Genomic DNA, 15,516 nt, shown 5'->3' with positions numbered 1-15,516 from the left:
TGAGTGTACTGACCTCAAAAGTGCAGTCACTTGAGTGCCATTTTGGTGGACTAAGAACTGGATAATAGGTGAAGAAATAAAATAGTGGCCATTTGCGACTCTTGAGAAGCTCTTTGAGAGGAGAGAGGTGGCTCAGCAGTTAAGAGCACTGACTGAGGTTCCAGAGGACCCGGCTTCAATTCTCAGGCCATCCAGTGTCCAATCATGCTAGGATAAAAAAAGGAAGGAGAAGTTCTTCTCTGAAGAGACAACGTGTAGTGATAACTAGAACACAATCCACAAATGGATTCAATGTGGAAGGTATATGCAGAAGAAAATAGTTAATAATGCAGACATTAAGAGAAGAAATGTAGATAAAAGATGGGTGACAGGAGCCAGGTGCCTCCTTTACTAAACTGGACAACAGGGAACCATGGGCACAGGTAAAGGCACTTGGTTCGTCTGTCAGCTCAAGCTGAAGAAATTTCCGTCTAAAAGCCGGCACACGCGTTAGCTGAGAGGAAGCAATGGTAGAGGTGAAGGGCAGAGGTTGGAAGATAAAGTTTGTTTGCAAGTTTGAGGAGCTTGGAGAAAAATTACACATAGCTGTCTAGAGGGAGAAGAACAAGTTGACGCAGCGTCAATGGACTCTGTGGCTTGTGTTCAGGGTCCATGTGTGGTTGATCACAATGAATTTGTGTAGTCGCCAAACCAGCCTTGTTGAGAATCTTCATCTAACATCATTGAGGTGTGCAGATATAAAGAGAGGCAGTTTATGATATCGGCAAGAGTGTGTGTAAAGACATTATCTGAAGTGGATAGAAAGGAAGGTGGAAAATTGAGGGGCCATGGATTATACGAGAATGTGGAGCAGTGGAGTGGACAGTCTGGTGAGGTGGAGGGTAGCCATGTTGGGAGGTACTAGTGAGTTATGAGCAGTGGAATGGACATGCTGGCAGAGTGAAGGGTAGCCTTGCTGGGAAGGGGACAGAGCAAGCTGAAAGGCTGGAAAGAGCAAGCCATAACACAGTGTAATGCCATAGTCACCACACATGGAACAACTCCACACTGTTGAATTCTATTTCTTGTAAGGTAATCTGATAAAAAATACTTTATTTTATTTCTATTATCAACTTGATACAGTGCAAATTCTTATCCTAATAGTGAAATGTTTCACCAAAGCTTGCACAGTGATTGAGTGATTTGAGTAAAACCAAAACTTATTAAAAGCCACAGTCATCCTAGGGTCCCCCTGCTATATAGCCTCCCTGATTCTGTGGGTTGCAGTCTGATTGTTCTTTCCTTTATATCTATTATCCACTTATGAATGAGTACATACCATGTTTGTCCTTCTGGGTTTGGGTTACCTCACTCAGGATGATATTTTCTAGTTCCATCCATTTGCCTGCAAATTTCATGCTGTCATTGTTTTTCTCTGCTGAGTAGTACTCCATTGTGAATATGTACCACATTTTCTTAATCCATTCTTCAGTTGACAGGCATCTAGATTGTTTCCAGGTTCTGGCTATTATGAATAGTGCTGCTATGAACATAGATGAGCATGTATCTTTGTGGTATGATTGAGCATTTCTTGGGTATATGCCCAAGAGTGGTATAGCTGGGTCTTGAGGTAGACCGATTCCCAATTTTCTGAGAAACAGCCATACTGATTTCCACAGTGGTTGTACAAGTTTGTACTTTCACCAACAGTGGAGAAGTGTTCCCTTTGCTCTGCATCCTCTCCAACATAGACTGTCATTAGTGTTTTTTATCATCGCCATTCTGACAGGTGTAAGGTGGTATCTCAGAGTTGTTTTAATTTGCATTTCTCTGATGATTAAGGATGTTGAACATTTCCATAAATGTCTTTCAGCCTTTTGAGATTCTTCTGCTGAGAATTCTCTGTTTAGCTCTTTAGCCCATTTTTAATTGGATTGTTCAGTATTTTGATGTCTAGTTTCTTAAGTTCTTTATATACTTTGGAGAGCAGTCCTCTGTCAGATGTGGGGTTGGTGAAGGTCTTTTCCCATTCTGTAGGCTGTCTTTTTGTCTTAATGTCCATGTCTTTTGCCCTACAAAAGCTTTTCAGTTTCAAGAGGTCCCATTTATTAATTGTTGTGCTCAGTGTCTATGCTACTGGTGTTATATTTAGGAAGTGATCTCCTGTGCCAATGCGTTCAAGAGTACTTCCTACTTTCTCTTCTATCAAGTTCAATGTAACTGGATTTATGTTGAGGTCTTTGATCCACTTGGACTTGAATTTTGTGCATGGTGACAGGTATGGATCTATTTGTAATCTTTTACATATTGACATCTAGTTATGCCAGCACCATTTGTTGAAGATACTTTTTTTCCCATTGTATAGTTTTGGCTTCTTTGTCAAAAATCAGGTGTTCATATGTGTGTAGATTAATGTCAGGGTCTTCAATTTGATTCCATTGGTCTGTATGTTGGTAAAAAAAAATACTTTTTAAGACTGTGTCATAGATATTGCCTAAAGTTGATTAAATTTTAGTGGTTTAGATGTAGAAATTTGAGGAGATCTGGGATGTAACAGAAGGGCATAGCATCAAACAGGTGTCAGTTCAGGAACATTGAAATGGAGAAGGTGATCTCTGTGGAGCCAAAGTTACAAATTCACTGAGTGACCAAGCAATTGGATTCTAGTGAAATGCTGTAGTGTATGATGTAGCAAAAAGCCAGGAACTTGAAAGGAGTAGGATTTTATTTTTATTTTTAAAGGGCACAAGTTGTTTTGGAAATGGTGAGTAGGGAGTGATAAGGAAAACAAACCCACTTTCCAATCTGGGCTCCCTGGAGCATGAGACTATGAACAGCCGCCGTTAGAGTGCCCTTAGGGAAGGACTACAACACACAGCTCTGTCTCCTCTAACCGGTCCAGGGAAGCCGACATCCTCTCGTTGTCCATCATCTGAGCGATGCTTTGCTGTCCTGTGGTTTCCTCCTCCTTAACTTCTCATCCTCCTCCAAAATTCAAAGTCTCGCCATCTCTCGCCATCTGATCGCATCTGTCAGCATCTGGAAAGGATGAGCTTAGGCGTCTCCTCTGAGCAGACAAGTCCCCTAAGTGGGACTAAAGGTGGCAGTGGTACTTGATGAGGTGTAATGGTCTCATCTACACTCACTTGTTTTGTTTGTGGTTAGGGTATTTTGTCACTGACTAGTTTGTAGCTCAGTGCCTTTGCTGCAGAGGTATTTGTTAAATGTAAAAGAACAAATAAAATTGCTTCTAAAGAGTCCTCTTGCCACTAATTTCTCTCAGTCTTCCATATGTGACCATATGGAAGCCCTAGAAATATGAGCAATACCCTTCTTACTCTTTGGCATTCATAATTAAATATTTTCTGTATCAGTCCCAAGTTAAAGTTAATCAAAAGATTGCTTTCCTGTGAGTGTTCACTCATACTCTAGAGATGTGCTATCTTGATAAAATGATCAAGCAGAGCAGCCAGCATTCACCTTAGCAAGGACTGTAATGGTATTGACTAGTGTAACCCTTACAAGGGTCTGTGGATCTAATGTAATCCTTACAAGGGTCTGTGGATCCAATGTAATCCTTACAAGGGTCTGTGGATCCAATGTAATCCTTACAAGGGTCTGTGGATCTAATGTAATCCTTACAAGGGTCTGTGGATCCAATGTAATCCTTACAAGGGTCTGTGGATCCAATGTAATCCTTACAAGGGTCTGTGGATCCAATGTAATCCTTACAAGGGTCTGTGGATCCAATGTAATCCTTACAAGGGTCTGTGGATCCAATGTAATCCTTACAAGGGTCTGTGGATCCAATGTAATCCTTACAAGGGTCTGTGGGTCCAATGTAATCCTTACAAGGGTCTGTGGATCCAATGTAATCCTTACAAGGGTCTGTGGATCCAATGTAATCCTTACAAGGGTCTGTGGGTCCAATGTAATCCTTACAAGGGTCTGTGGGTCCAATGTAATCCTTACAAGGGTCTGTGGGTCTTACTGTAACCAGGGGTGGAGTGTGGGAGATGAGAAGAATGAGGTCATAGGAAAGGTTGTCACTGCCATTAGCCTCTATTCCAAGAGGCTCCCACACCTCCCTGGCCTACACGGCAGCCTAGTTATTAAGAACACCCTCTAGGCAAGGGCAGGGGCTATTTATATCCCTCCCACACTTTGCCTCCTCTTTTCAAAGGCAGGGAAGGGAAGGCAGACGTGCCACTTGCAAAGGAAAACAGCTAGAAGAGTAGCGCGTGTTCCCGTGAACCCAGGCGCCTCGGCTCAGCAAGTGCTCCTAGTGTCTCATATGATAACAGAGTGTATTGCTTGGTATGTGGGATTACTACGGTATTATTAGAGCTCATAGTAGATACTCAGTTCATAATGTTTTTCCTCGCAGGTTACCTTGAAGAAAAATTCAGTCAGCAATGTGTATTGGCCTCAAAATCAATTGTCCCCGAGAAAAGGAAATCAAAAGAAAAACAGGAAAAAAGTTTTACTCATACGAAAGCGAAGAAAGTCTGGTTTAAATTATATGACAGGGCAGGTATGTTGCAGTCCTGCACCAAACTATAGGAAGCAATTCATGCTTGCAAGCTTCCCATGGTTTTCATGCTCGTTATGGGCACTGACTTTATGGACAAGAAAAATTCTGGCTGAGTCTGGCATGCTTGGTACCTTAAAGAATTACTCATTCTTCAGTTATTTTTGAAACTTGCAATAGCATTAAAATTGACAAGGTATTCAGTGATTATGTCCTTACTGAAGATACTCTGGTTATAGTTTTAGAACTCCATGCAAGAGAAAGTATAGCTTTGTTTTATGCTTCTAGTAAAACGTGTATGTGTATGTGTGTGCGTGCGTGCGTGCGTGCATGCGTGCGTGTGTGCGTGTGTGTGTGTGTGTGTGTGTGTGTTGGAGGGGTTATCACAGGGTCTTGCACATGCTAGGCAAGCGTTCCACCACCTAGCTTGATTGTCAGCCTCTGGTTTTCTTAAACAGACACTCATTATGTAGTTTAAACTGGCCTTGAAATTGAGCTCCCCCTGCCTCAAACTTTGGAATTACACGTCTGCACTACCTGGTAGATTTGAGATTTATATCTTTATCTGATATGAATAAATGCCCAAATAGTTAAACACATTTTCCCATGAACATTTTGACACTTTCTTTATATTTGAAATTGCTATTTTAATAACATAAATTTTGTAAAGGAAACTTCGCTGTTTCTTATTGGAACACCATGACCCAGAGAGGGATTTATCATCAGAACCCCTTATTCACACATGACCATCCAGATTTCTCAATATCTCAGCAGAAACCCCTGCATCTGTGCAGATTCAGCCTCCCTTGAGTGCTGGGGTCCTGCGACTTCTGCTAATCAGTGGAATGATTGACTGTCTTCTCCTGTGGGGTAGGGCATTGTGTCAGGGTCTATCTTGCTAGCATATTTATTCTAGTCTCTTTTGCTGGCTTTGGGGAAACAGTGAAGAGTTTTTATCTTCATTCTGGTGCTGTTTTATAAAATAGCACAAGTTCCACTTGATTGTTAGCCAGGAAATTGTTTTATTCAGACGCCATGCATGACTTCTGGTAGGCCTGAAATACAGAATTCCGTTTTAGGATTGCTGGCATTGCTGGCATGCCTTGTGTGCTTTTTTGAAGGAAGCCCCTGTGATTTGTTCTGTTGTTTAATAAGGAACTTCTGCACAGCAGAGTAAATAGTCACTAGAGAGAAGAAAGAGCTCACAGAATGGGAGAAAACATTTTCAAACTGTTCACTGGACATGAGGCCAATTTCTAGAATATACAAGGAACAAAAAAGCCCTCAGGAGCCATCTGCCAGTGAGCAAATGGGCAGCTATCTGAATAGTCACAGCAAAGGGTATGAAGTGCAAACAAGTGTGTGGAGATTGTTATACACCACTAATCATTGGGGAAATTTAAGTAAGAAACACAACAAGAGACCATTGCACACCAATCAGAACAGTGAAAAAAATTACAAGAACTAGTAAGGATGTGGAGAGGAGGAGACTGGTCCACTGGTGAAGGATGTGTAAGTTTCTACAGCCGTGGAGAAGGACAGCACAGAGGGAGAAGAGGAGAGCGTGAGTCACAAAACCCGACATTTTCTGAAGCTCTGCGGAGGAGTTTGACAATTCCTAACACAGGGAAGTGTTTAAGGAGAGGTAACTGGTAATGGCTGGTCTGATCATTATGGTAATGCCATCTCTGTCACATATATGTCTTGAATTATCACATTGTGCCCGTACAAATGTGTAACTTAATTTTAAAACTGAAAAATAGCATAAAATGAAGTTTAAGGGGTAGTCTTCATAACATGGGGAATAGAAACAAAAGTAAAACACATGGATTGTGTCAAGAAGCAGGAAATCATTATCTGTCAACAAAAAGAGATCAGGAAATAGGGCTTGCAAGAGTTTGGAGAATGACTGTCCTTAGGAAGAATGCCTCCAACCCACACTGCTTTCTCAGATCCTACAGCTTCTGGTCCTCTTAGGCCTCAATCAAGAAAGGCTTTGGTTGGCCCTGATCTAGTATTTCCTGTGGCTTTTGATCTGTGATCATGTAATTAAACCCTTTATGACATCTGTCTGTCTGTCTTTCTCTCTTGACAGATGCTCATAGTTTACTTAATATTTTCTTATCCACAAATCCATTTCAGTTTTGGAATACATTTCAAGCAAAGTAAGAGATAAGTAAGTTTGGACACTGTATACGTCATCCCTAAAGGTCTAGTGGATAGGCCACTAGCAAGAGTTTCATGTTCGTATATAATTATTTCCACCTACCTTGTTGTGTGTTTGTGGTATATGTATGTACATGCTTATGTGGATGTGTGCATGTGTGCAAGCAGGCACATGTGCACATGTCTATGCAAATTGTGCTATCTTTCTTAAGTAGACAAATAAGGGTTTCCTTTGGAGTGTCTGGTAAAGCTGTTCTTTCTTCTTTAATTGCACAGTATCTGTTAACTTCTACCATTTATTTTTTCTACTTATAGAAAAATGTGTAATAGTGTATATTATTACTAAATGATGCCTATACTTACACTTGTATTGAACTTTAAAAAACTTTTCCCACCAGAACCAGAAGAGCATGATGCCATAAAACATATTATTAGGCTAAGAGAAAAGCTTGAATGGAAAACTCCAGTACTTCCACGTAATTTGAAATATCTTCCTAAGGTTGTCCCTCCGAAGCGCAGTCTAAAGGTGCGATTCTACCTTATGCAATTCACCTATTAAAAATTACAATTTGAAACTATCTTTTATTAATCCACCGTAGATATCACATCAAAGCTCACTGATAACACATTACAATAATTGTTGGCAGATATAAAAGAATCTCAACATAATTTAGTTCACCTACTTGGAGAATAAAGATAAAGCATGACAGTTTTGTCTGTAGTGCATGTCTTGTCTGTCTCCCCAGCTCTTCCTCTTACCCACTGGATTCACAGGAAAGTGCCCCATCTGCCTTCAATTGGGATCTACTTTTGGGTGTCTGTGTATGTCACTTTGTGATTTTAAGAAAGCAATGAAAGGAACTTATGTAAGAAACTCAGCAGAAATTCACTTCTCATCTGCACACCAGGCCAACTGAGTAAGAAACTGTGAAAGTGAGGCTGGTTGTCTGTTCTCTTGGCAAACAGCTACATGATTAAGAACCACTGCTCCAAACCCTGGCCTAGGTTTTTTCTTTAAAGGGCCATATAACAAGTATTTCAGTCTTTGTAGGTCATGTAAGCTCTGTTGCAAGGAAGCACTCATTCTGTCACTGTGCACAAGACTGTTGGTATACAGTACACAACAAATGGATACGACAGTATGTCAATAAAACTTTATTGATAAAAACAGATACCTGGCCCAGGCATAGTTTGCCAATCTAGATGGTTACTCTAAGGACAAAAGGTCTTTTGATCATTGTTCATAGTCAGCATAAGGTGACTAGAAGTTCATTCATAAATTAGAATCATGTAGTTTTGTTTGTTTTGGTTTTTGGTTTTTGAGACAGGTTTCTCTATGTAGCTTTTGGAGCCTATCCTGGAACTCACTCTGTAGACCAGGCTGGCCTCAAACTCACAAAGATTCATCTGCCTCTGCCTCCCAAGTGTGGGATTAAAGGCGTGCACCACCACTGCCCAGCTTGTAGTTTTGAATCTGTCTTGAGCAATCTATTTTTGTCTTGAGCAAGTTTCTACCCTCTCTGAGCTTTATAGTTTCTTTGACTCTGAAATTGAGATAATGGGAATTACTCCAGAGGGCTGTGAAGATTAAATGGGAAAAGAATGTGCTGTAGTACCAGGTAGATTGTAGACATAGTGTTTGAAAGTTCAAAACAAAACCTAGCATAGGTACTTTGAGTCAATTATACTTAATTTGTATGCAAAAAGACTTGATCACTCTATCTACACCAAGTTTCTAATAACCTTAGAAAACAGAATTAGAACAAAAATGGCATAACTGGCCAAACAGCTACAATAAAGCTCATCACTCTACTAGTCACTAGGCTATCTCATTTCCTCTTTTTTTCTTTCTTTCTTTCTTTCTTTTTTTTTTTGTTGTTGTTGTTTTTCAAGACAGGGTTTCTCTGTGTAGTTTTGGTTCCTGTGATCTCGCTCTGTAGACCAGGCTGGCCTCAAACTCACAGAGATCTGCCTGCCTCTGCCTCCCGAGTGTGGGATTAAAGGCATGAGCCACTGATTTTCAGGACTTAAGTTTATTTTTGAAGGTTTCTTAGTACAAGTTATAATCGGAGCCAAAATAAGAGAGCAAATAGCTACCACAATGGAAACACTCTTCAAGAAAGAAAAAGTATAAAAACTGTAAAACTGAATCCAAAGTTTAAAACCACAGTAACTGGAAATAGTTTGGGTACACTTGATTCGGTAGTTTTTGAAAGTATCACCAAATTATATTACTAAACTACACTTTTAATAAAATGACTCTGAAATTATTAAATTCAATTTTCATATGATTTAAAAAATTATTGATAAAAGTGCACATTTCAAAGCTAAAAGAAAATAGCTTAAGGATTTACACTTTATATTTTCTCGGTGGACGCCAGCCAATTTCTCAATACTTCCAAGTAAATGAGACAGGAACTTTAGCACTTACTTTAGAAGCTTTGGGTGTGAATTTAAAGTCACACTTGGATTCCAGTTCCTACTTTGTTACTTCATGAGTCTATGACCTTTCTCAAGTTAGAGGATCCACAAAAATATTAATTTCTACATGTGCTTAATTCCTGGTCTCTTTAAAGATGTCAGAGGCATCATCATCCAGATAATATATGTAAAGGACTCACTGCTTATTGTGTATTACCTACTTACAATGCTGCCTACAGCTATTAGAATACAGATCCCCATCACAATCGGTGCAAATGGTAATAAGCTTGGTATCCAGAATGGAATATGGCACACTTGTTAATGGTCTATCATAGAGTTCATAGGAAGTACATGGATAAATATTTCCAAACACCTTATCACTGTATTATGTTTAAGGATGAAAATGAAATATCTTAACCCTTTCATAAGATTGGTCTTATTGAACTTGAATTAGGCATGGTTTGAGGTTAATTTTTCTCACTGATACTATCCTATTTTGACTATCTTAACATTGTTTCCACTGGGTCTGTTTAGTCATTTAATTAATTACTTTAGTCAAAGTTTCTTCTTCTTCTGAGGAACCTTTGAAAGATGATGGTGAATTCATATACTGCCTTCCTCTGGAGAACACCAAAGGCATCTTCAATGAGTATGATCTTCAAGCAGTCTCCGCCTACAAAGCTAAAAACTGCAAAGTATTTTGGATGATTACTGCTTCATTTGTCTCAAAGGTAACGTAAAATATATATGTTCAGCTTTATGAATTACCTCAGAAAATATTACCAATTTGGGCCAATGTACTACACACACTTGCAATCCCAATACTGGGGAGACAGAGGCAGGAAGATTGCAACCTGAAGTGTTCACATAATGAGACCCTACCAAAAAAATAAGAAGAGAGGAAAATAAAAGTAGCCAATTTAGGACTTATTTTTAATGTAGCAATTGTTTTACTTATTTATAATTATATCATTTCCCCCTTTCCCCCCTCCAACCCTTCCCATGTTCCATCCCTTCAACTTCCCCATGTTTTCCCTTACTTCCCTCTCCAATCCATGACCTTTTTTTCTTTTCTTTTCTTTTCTTTTCTTTTCTTTTCTTTTCTTTTCTTTCTTTCTTTCTTTCTTTCTTTCTTTCTTTTATTAGCTTGATACAGTATAAATTCTTATCTTAATAGTGAAATATTTCATTGAGGCTTGCCCAGTAATTGTTCTTTGCTTTAGATCTAGAATCCACCTATGAGTGAGTACATATTATGTTTGTCCTTCTGGGTTTGGGTTACCTCACTCAGGATGATTTTTTTTCTAGTTCCATTTGCCTGCAAGACCTTTTTTTCTTTATTATCATTTAACTCTCCCTCACTCAGCGGTTGTTAGGTCGGGCCTGATGAATATTCCCCCGTTCCACGTTGGTGGTGTCCTTGCTGAGGCAGCCTATTTTTGCAGTATCATGGCTGCAGCTTCCCTGTCGTCTCTAGTACCCACACTCTCTCAGCAGATTCCCGGTCTTCTCACTCTCCCAGTCTTTCCAGCCCCTCTTCCACGATGTCCCTGAGCCTTAGGTTAGGTGCAGGAGTCCTGCTGTTGATGTATCCATCGACGTGGGACACCCCACGATCAGTTGGTCTCTGCATTTTGACCGGCTGTGGTTTTTTGTACTGGTCTCTGTCTGTGGCAAAGAGAAGCTTCCTTGATGTGTGGTGAGAGCGGCACCTGCCTGGGGACGTAAGGACAAGCATTAGAATGCAGTTGGGGGTTGTGCCGAGCCAATCAAGCCCCCACAGTAGCTTCTCTTCTAAGATCCACCCCTCACTAGCCCCAGATATTTGGCTGGGTTGCCAGGACCAGGTGTACTTTCTCTCCTGTTGAGTAGGCCTTCAGTCTCATTAGAGAGCTGTTGGTTATCACCATGATATGAATGCCACTGCTTCATCTTTAGGGATACCATGCCATGCTGGTCATTGTTGTGGTTCACAGGCACCACAGCTGAGGAAGACTCTTGATTGTCTCCTTGAACAGCTTGCATAGCCCCTTCTGGCACTGTGGGAGCTAGTCCTCAGGGAAGAGACCTGAAGGCCAGACGCAGCTTGAATCTTCTGAGTCCCGTGTCTTCAGCAATAGGGACATATCACCAACCTTTAGGAGGACTCCAAGGACAACCATGGTAGCCTATATTGTTTTGAGTCTCTTGGACTCCCCTGACCAAAATTGGAAAGGTGGTTTCTCCTGCCTAGTGCTGGGTTTTTTAGATGGTCTATGTTTCCTGGAGGGAGCATTGTCAGCCCAAGTGACATGAAATCCATGTTTATATGTATGTATACACATACAGTTGTATGTCATATGTCTAATTTTAGGCACATATGAAACAATATGATTTATCTCTTTGTGCCTTAGAGAAACCAGTCAATTTAAGATGTTAATATTTAAGAAACAGCTTGGGCGGCTGGAGAGATGGCTCAGGGGTTAAGAGCACTGACTACTCTTCTAGAGGACCCAAGTTCAATTCCCAGTACCCACATGGCAGCTCACACCTGTCTGTAACTCTAGTTTCAGGAGACCCTGACACCCATGGCAAAAATACAAATGCACATTAAAAATAAAATAAAATATACTTTTTAAAAAAGAAACAGCTTGGAAGAAGAAATAATAAAATTTTTCTTCTTTTTGATACAGATTTAAGTTTAAGGATTCAGTTGGAAGGAGTTTTTCACCTCTTAAATGCTTTATTGATATTTTATGTAATTTTTAAAGTGAAAACTAGAAAACAAGCGTTTGTTGGTGTAATAGGAATGATAAATATATTTATTTTGAGTGTGTGTGTGTGTGTCTGTGTGTCTGTGTGTGTATGTGTGTGTCTTTTGTGGTAGGGGAGACAGGGTCTCCCACTGGCCTGGAGCTCACCAAGTGAATGGGCTGACTGGCCAGCAAGCCCCAGGGAGATCACCTTTCTCCAGCTCCCCAGTGCTGGGGTAGCAAGTGCATACCACCACATGCAGCTTTTTTATGCGGGCTCTGGGGTTGAACCCAGGTCCTCATGCTCCTGTGGCAGGCACTTTACTGGTGGAGTGATCATCCCAGCTCAGTGAAGAATACTTTTATTGGTGTGTTTGTCAGAAACTTCAGGACCAGACATAGAAATCCTTCCATTATATACCTAGCATGTGGTACCACAAGCTATAATTAATCTATTTTGATCATTTGTTTAATAACCATCTGGTTTTTTTTCTGCTCTCCCAACAATCCAACTAAAATCAACTCAACAGTATGCTCCTGCAGGACCCCCAACCCAGGACTTCCTGTGTGCAAGGCAGGCATCCTAGAGATGAGTCCTATCCTCAGCCATATCATAACAATTTATACAAAATATGGAAAGTGTGGGACAGAAAAGCTGTCAAGTTATTTGTAAAAACATCTCTGGTTAGAGAGGAAGTTTTTCCTATTCATTCTGCAGAGCACAAGAGAGCAGGCAGGAAGGAGAAAATGCCAAGCGTGCAGCAGTGTGCAGAGGGGAATCGGATTCGGGGCAGAAGAGGCGGGGGAGGGATGGAGGGGGAAAGGTGAAGACAGGCTTCTGGGCATCTTGAAAATAGAAGTAAAGTCACAGTTTGTGCTTTGTAATTATAGATCACTAAAACAGGCCCCAACATGGAAGACGTGGAGCTTATACCTACTCTGGACTGGCTTTCGGAGAGACATCGCTTCTATTTACTGCTGCAGTTTAAGATATTTTACAACTTCCGGTGAGATGGACGTAAAGGAAATAACACTTGATAGTTTGATTGTGTTGTAAGAGCTGTTGCCCCGTGGCATCTGATTCCACTAGAGCGATGCTGCTCCCGGGGTGCTGAAGAGGGTGGGCTATTCTAGCTATTCTACAGTGTGTTTTAGACTAAGGAACTTGAACCATTTAAGGACAATTGTTTTTAAATTTTAGTCTTTTCTGGATAAATGTTGTAAAAACTGATGCTTTATTGTCAAACACAATTGAATATTCTCTATTGATTTACTTTTTCCTCATGCCTTTCATATCAACGAATACCTATTGAGCATCCAAGAAGGGCCAAGAATTATTCTAGATGCTGGGTAACTGTATTAAACAAATCAATTAGCCTGCTCTTTAAAATTCTGATTTAAAGTGTGTGAGAAACAATAAACAAACATGTGAACATGTAGGATGCCAGGGGACAGAAAACATTATGAAGGAAAATAGAGAAGACTAAAGGCCCTGGGGCCAACTACTGAATCCAATGCTTTCTTGAAATTTTTACCTAGCTGTAAGATAACATTCATCTCATTGAAATAGGATTTACACTGTTTCGTGTTTAATTATTATTTTAAATAGATTCATTTATTTTACATCCCAGGAGGACTTTCCCCTCCTTCCTCTCTGCCTAGTCCCTCCCTCTCCCCCCAGCATCTACTCCTCCTCCCATGGATAGCAACAAAGCATTGCATGTCAAGGAAGACTAAGCACCTCCCCTGTATTAAGGCTGGGCAAGGCAACCCAGTATGAGTAGGGTCCCACAAGGCAGTAAAAGAATCTGAGACAGTCCCTGCTCCCACTGTTAGGAGTCCCACAAGAGGGCCAAGCTACACAACTGTCACATATATGCAGAGTGTCTGGGTCAGTCCCATGTAGGCTTCCTGGTTGTCTGTTCAGTCTCTGTGAGCCCCTATGAGCCCAGGTTGGTTGATTCTGTGGGTTTTCTTGTGGAGTTCTTGACCCCTTTGGCTCCTGTAACTATGCTACAATCCACAGACCCAGAGAGACTAGGTAACAAGGAGGGTTCATGAGGGGATGCCCACATCTCCCTGGGAAGGGAAATAGAAGAGATTCCATGAGTGAACTGAAGGCAGGTAGGGATGGGAACATGCGTGATCGGGTTGGGAGGGAGGAAAATGGAGGGGAGAGTCCTGAAAGAGACTTTTGGAAAGGGGCAACATTTTGGGGTCAGGTAAAAACCTGGCACAAGGGAATCTCCCAGGAATCTACAAGAATGACCCCAGCTAAGAATCCTAGCAATAGTGGATACATAGCCTGAACCGGCCATCTCCTGTGACCAGATTGGTGCCTAACCCAATTGCCACCAGAGAGGCTTCTTCCAGCAACTGATGGAGACAGATACAGACTCACAGCCAAACATTGAGCAGAGTCCATGGAATCCTGCAGAAGAGTGGAAAAGTATTGTAGGAGCCAGTGGTGAAGGACACAGATGCTCTTCTAATTTTGTGTGATGTCCAGTTTATACAATTTTCTTTTTTTTCTTTAATATCTGCTTTTCCTTGTTGCCTGCTATTTTTGTCAAAGACAAAGAAAATATATAAATTATACATTTTTACATAAACATATAAGTATGTAATATGTTAAATGCATAAATTAAACATATTTAAATATATGCACCAAACCTAGCACCTCACACACGCTAGGCATATGGTCTTACACAGAGCTCTGTCCCAACCCGAGTTGAATAATACTTCAAACTGTTAAATGTTATGTGATAAATGGCTTTCCTAAGGGCCTGGGGGGCTTTTAGACAAGTGAACAAGACTTTGTCAAGAGATGTTGCTTGCTTACTAAGCAACCTTTGCTACCTACTCTCTAATTGGTATGAACACAGAAGCAGAACCACAAAAAGATATACATGTGTCTGCTCCATAGAAGTTACCTGTGAGTGGGGTGAGTAATGACTGAGGAAAAGGGGGTGATTTCAGACAGAAGGCTCAGACAACAGGGCTGATTTAAGGGAGGGCTGGCCATGTGGCACTGAGCTGCTCCCACAGGGACATAAAATGGAGAAGTTGAGGAAACGTGCACCCAGGTATCAGATCTGTTTCACATATGAGAACTATGGATGATGAATAATCACCAGGTAGTCTTCCCAGGTATTCCTTGTATAGTTTTTTTTTTTTTTTAGATTTTTAAGTTACACATGCATCTGTTTTTCATAACTGTTTTCCAATTTGAGTTAGCACTACACAAAGTTTTTTTTATCAGTTTTATTGAAGATTTAATTTTGACTTTTATATTTATTTTATTTTATATATTTTAGTTAGAATATAATTATGTAGTAGAATATTATTGTAAGGTGTGTTACTTTTGTTTATGTTGCATTGGTTTAACTCTGTGAAGCTGTGTTACTGTGCCTGTCTAAAACACCTGATGGTCTAGTAAAGAACTGAACGGCCAATGACAAGGCAGGAGACAGGATGAGCGGGGCTGGCAGGCAGAGAGAAAGGTATACAGGAATAGAAAAGGAAAAGCCTGGAGGCAAAAGATAGATGGAATAATTTAAGTGAAGCAAAGCTGGCAAGAAATAAGCCAAGCTAAGGCCAGGCATTCATAAGTAATAATAAACCTCCGTGTGTGATTTATTTGGGAGCTGGGTGGCAGGATTTTTTATTTATTTATTTGTTTGTTTA

General features: G+C 40.5%; 1 protein-coding gene across 1 annotated transcript in view; it reads left to right on the top strand.

Moving 5' to 3' along the window:
- Positions 1 to 4,350: 4,350 nt before the first annotated feature.
- The window catches only part of Dnah14 (dynein axonemal heavy chain 14), a 211,173-nt gene continuing 200,007 nt past the window's right edge, over positions 4,351 to 15,516 (top strand). The window contains 4 exon segments of the mRNA XM_036202583.1: positions 4,351 to 4,513; positions 7,075 to 7,202; positions 9,676 to 9,828; positions 12,721 to 12,836. Of these exon segments, the coding sequence (XP_036058476.1) occupies positions 4,351 to 4,513; positions 7,075 to 7,202; positions 9,676 to 9,828; positions 12,721 to 12,836 (560 nt within the window).

This window comes from Onychomys torridus, chromosome 11 (genome assembly GCF_903995425.1).
Source record: "Onychomys torridus chromosome 11, mOncTor1.1, whole genome shotgun sequence".
NCBI lineage: Eukaryota > Metazoa > Chordata > Mammalia > Rodentia > Cricetidae > Onychomys > Onychomys torridus.
Note: the sequence above shows the minus strand (reverse complement) of the source record. Positions and strands in the feature narration are given on the sequence as shown.